Source organism: Uloborus diversus, unplaced genomic scaffold (assembly GCF_026930045.1).
Source record: "Uloborus diversus isolate 005 unplaced genomic scaffold, Udiv.v.3.1 scaffold_873, whole genome shotgun sequence".
NCBI lineage: Eukaryota > Metazoa > Arthropoda > Arachnida > Araneae > Uloboridae > Uloborus > Uloborus diversus.
Genome location: NW_026559092.1, coordinates 800 through 5216, shown reverse-complemented (window position 1 = coordinate 5216; position 4417 = coordinate 800). Strand labels below are relative to the sequence as shown.

General features: G+C 39.2%; 1 protein-coding gene across 1 annotated transcript; it reads right to left on the bottom strand.

The window, feature by feature from the left end:
* Positions 1-3238: 3238 nt before the first annotated feature.
* LOC129233984 (nucleolin-like) lies at positions 3239-4005 on the bottom strand (the record flags this gene model as incomplete). The annotated part of the gene is made up of 1 exon (XM_054867896.1): positions 3239-4005. A coding segment is annotated over one exon (767 nt), but the record flags the coding sequence as incomplete, so codon positions are not given.
* Positions 4006-4417: the final 412 nt, after the last annotated feature.

The window sequence follows — 4417 nt, the reverse complement described above, 5'->3', positions numbered from 1 at the left end:
TATTGTTTACTAGTTGGTTAATGGCCAAGATTTGCTTTACATAATAAATTCTTCAACTCTAAGTACAGCACAGAAATGAGACTAAGAACAGAAAACGTTAGCTTTAGCTAACATTAGCTTAAAATTTTACTCGAGTATAGTCGAGTCCCGACTTGCGCGAGGAATGCGTTCTAAGACACCTCGCGTAAGTCGGAATTTCGCGTTGTGGAACGAGGTATGTTTTTATAAGCATACCCAATTGTTTCAGACGTTTGTAAACCCCTCTCATATTCTTTCAAACCATTTATTAACTATATATTGCAGTATCTTTTACAAAGAACCGACTTTTTCTGTATTTTAGAATAAGCGTTATTATTTGACATAAAATTCTGTAATTTAGCAAAAAATCAATGATCAATGGGGGAGATAAATTTAAAATAAAGCAGTATGCTACCTACAGTAGCATTATTATAGCACTTAACAGTATGTAGTAAATATATTTATAATTTAAAAAATGAAGATGGTTTATGCAGCGCGATCAGAATGTTATCAGAATGTATTTTACCAACGTTCCTATGCAAAATGAAAAAAAGTTAAGAATCGGAGCGGTTATTTACATAAATTAAAGCAAAGTGTTGTTTAGACTAATACAGTGGGTGAACTTCCGCTTTCAGTGATGATAAAGGGATGAAAGTCCATTCCCAAAAGCAATATTTAGTGTCAACGAAGCCCATTCTAACTCTCCGCCGCTCTTTTCCGAAAAATTTCATGTTGCAGGCGAGTCATTTGTGTCCGCACTAAAAAATTCATTACTCATGAAAAACTCGCGTTATAGCCATTTCGCGTAAGTCGGATCGCGTTGTAGCGGGATCCGACTGTACATTTAAATGTTCTTGTCGAGAAGTTTTGATCTGAAATTGCTTCAGGACGAAGCTGGGCAACGAAGTTCCAAGTTAAGAGAGTGCAAGATGCGAACACTCCGGAAAACGCTCCCGAGAAATTCTAATATTTCATCTCATTTTTCCGTTTTTTTTTTTAAGTTATTCGCCACAGTATGCATTAAGTTCGCAGCATTGGGCATCTCTAACAAAATACTAATTTCAGAGAAGGTTCCTTGAAATGCTGTGTAAATGTTGTTACTATTGAGTGATGCAGCAAATTAAAATTTGATGAAGAAGTTGGAAGCCTTTTCAAAAAATTATAGCAAGACTATTTCAGACATTTAGATATTTGCCAATACGATGATTTCCTTTGCAACTATCAACATTTTTCAGTCCTTGTAACAAATTATGAAGAAAATTATAAATGGTATAAGATACGAAGTACCAGAATAAAGAGTAAAAATTTTAAGGTTTTTAAAAGTTATGATTCTTCCAGCACTCAGAAATAAAAGGTGGACAGAGATCAACTTGATCCAAAATAGCTTTTATGAAGCCTCACTAAAAAGAAAAATGCGAAGTAATTCGCTGCACCTTCACTTTTTCTACATGGTCCCCTAATGTGCGATGATAATGCAAAGTTCTCCCCCTGAGTCAGGCAGTATCAACATCGATCCACTCGAAATTCTTTTAAGGGGGTCCGGGACACATTTTGAAAAAGGTTTTATTAAACAGTTCAGAGCTTTGAAATTTTCCGCACTGATTCAACAGCTATTTAATTAACGAAATCATAACAAATATTTTTTGAAAAAATTTTTCATTTACATTAAGCTTTTTTTTTTTTAAATGGGGTTCTTTAAATTGCTAGAACTCAAAATATTCTCGGTCAAACTTCAATTTTTATTCAAAAAATTAAATAGAAATATCGAAGCTTTAATTTTTGTTCGGCGATTTCCAAAGTATTTACTCAATAAAAATAAAAAATATTTGAAGAAAAATTTTGAAAAATTTAAAGATACTTAAAAAAAATAATATTTTTTGCAAAAAAGTTTTTTTTAAATTTGACGACTAAAAACTAAAGTAAACTGTTTGAAAAAAATATGCTCTAAATTTCATTACTTTATCAGTTCTTGACATAAGAGTTTGAGTGCGAAAAATAGGGAAAAAATTGCATCATGGAGAAAAACGCGTTTAAAGTTTTAACGTTAAATATAATACTATGTAAATGCAGGCAAAAAAAAAAAAAAATATATCTGTCATTTTAATTAAGATAGAAACAAGATTCGAACGTCCTTTTAAGAAAAAAAATGGAATTTATTTTTTCAAATGCTAAAAAAATGCAAACATTGAAGATTTTTGTGTCCCGGACCCCCTTAACATTTGCTCTTGATGAAAACCTTTGTATGGAAACGGAGCCCAACTGCCCCTGCACATTCAGGGGCATTTTGGGACTGTACCCGAATCCCACAGGGGATTTGAGAGTACTGTCTGCAGACCATGAAGAAGACTTTTAGAGCTGTTTCCTCATTCCTGTGAAAACTTTTAGCGACTATCATTATCTCTTTGGAAAATTTCAGGGATTGTATGCTTAGATTAATGAGACTTTTAGGAACTGTGACTGCAACCTGATGATTTTTTGTGAAACTGAGTTTATCCGCATGAAAGTGCATTTTCGGTTCAATCGTTAATGTGTTATTTCATTCAAAATACATTCAAACAGTTATTTATTCATTTACATTCACATTCAGTAATCACATTTAATCGTTTGTCAAATGTGACGACTGAATGTGATTGAGTAAACAAACGAATAACTTTTCTAATACTCTGTGAATAAAAGAACAAATGGTTTCTCTGTTCCACGTTAATGAAAGAACTAATAAATGACTGGATGAAGAAGCACTATTTTGTATGAATGGGAACGAGGACGTAAATCAACAGATATTGGATTAGTTTAATGTCTTTACGCACTCTTAAAAAAAAAAAAAAAAAAAAAAAAACCCGAAGGACCGAAAATGCACTTACATGAGGATAAACTTAGTTCCTCAAAAAATCCATCAAGTTTCACACATGGACATATGGACATGGACAGACATTGAGACTTTTAGGACACAGTTCCTAAAAGTCTCATTGATCAAAGCACATAGTTCCTGAAATTTTCCAAAAAGATAAGGATAGTCGCTAAAAGTTTTCATATGGATGAGGAAACAGCTCTAAAAGTCTATCATGGTCTGCAGACAGCACTCTCAAATCCCCTGTGAGATAAGGGTACGGTCCCAAAAACCCCTAAACGCATAAGTGCAGTCGTGCTACGTTTCCATGCAATGCCTTTTATCTCGAGCAAATGCCAAAAGAATTGAGAGCGGATCGATCCCCCCCACTCCTCAGTCGCTGGAAGGCGGACTCGGGGAGGGCCGCACCCTGCGGATATCCCGCACGTCTCCACGACGGCGGGGGCGGCGGCTGGGAGGCGGGAGCCGGGGGCGGCGGCGCAGGGAGTCGGCGGGCGCCTGGTAAAGTTGCACCTGCCGGCGCACGCGGGTCCCTCGGGCCCCCAAGCCCGACGAAGGCGGCGGCGGGGGAGGACTCGGTGGAGACGAGTCGTCCTCGTCGTCGTCGTCGTCGGGCGGGGGGTCCGCGGGATCGGCGTGCAGGGCAGCGTCCGTTGATCCGTCCCTCCCTGGGTCGTCGTCGTCCGGCTCGCGCTGCTCATCCACCTCCTCCTCCTGAGCCCCGTTCTGCTCGGTAAATCCCTCCTCGGGCGGAGTCGGTTGAGTCACCGTGATGATCACCGGGCAGACGGGCGTGTCAGGGGCTGCGTCCTCTGTGCGGCCTCCTTCCGGCGCTGGGGAGTCTGATGGAGCAAAAGGAGGGTTAAAAATACCTGACTGCCTCCTGGACGTGGTGGCTCCCCACATTCGACGTCTTGAAGTTGGGGCCCCGGAAACCCTTGGACTTTGGGCTCCGGGCACGTCCAGGAGAGCGGGGGCTTCTCCGCCGTCGTCGTCATCATCATCGTCATCATCATCATCATCGTCATCATCATCATCATCGTCCACCTCCATGGAGGTGGAGGCATCGTCCTCCATGGAGGAGGTGTCGTCGTCATCGGGGCTGGGGGGTGGGCTGGGATCTTCCTCCCAGGGAGCGTCTGTGGAAAAGAAGGAAAACAAAAAATTGCATCAAATATAAAGCTTTATCTGTCTTAATTTCTATTAGAAAAAGTACATGAGCGTTCTACTTTTTAGAACATAAATAAGCAATATGTATGTCAATCGCAGCTACTCCAAATGAAATAAAAGTACCAGAGCTGACCTTTCCTTTGTCAAGAAGGAACTTAAATTTCTGAAACGTTTCGAATGATTGATTTCATCTCATAGCAAACTACACAGTTATTGTTTCATACCACAGGCGATGCTACAATTCAGACGGATTTAATATATTACATTGCTGTCAGGCAACTTTTTTTTTTGTTCGGAAAAAAATTAGTTTTTTCTTAAGCATATTCCAATATTATTCAAAATTTAACCCTGACCACAGAAATATGAGAACTATGATATAAG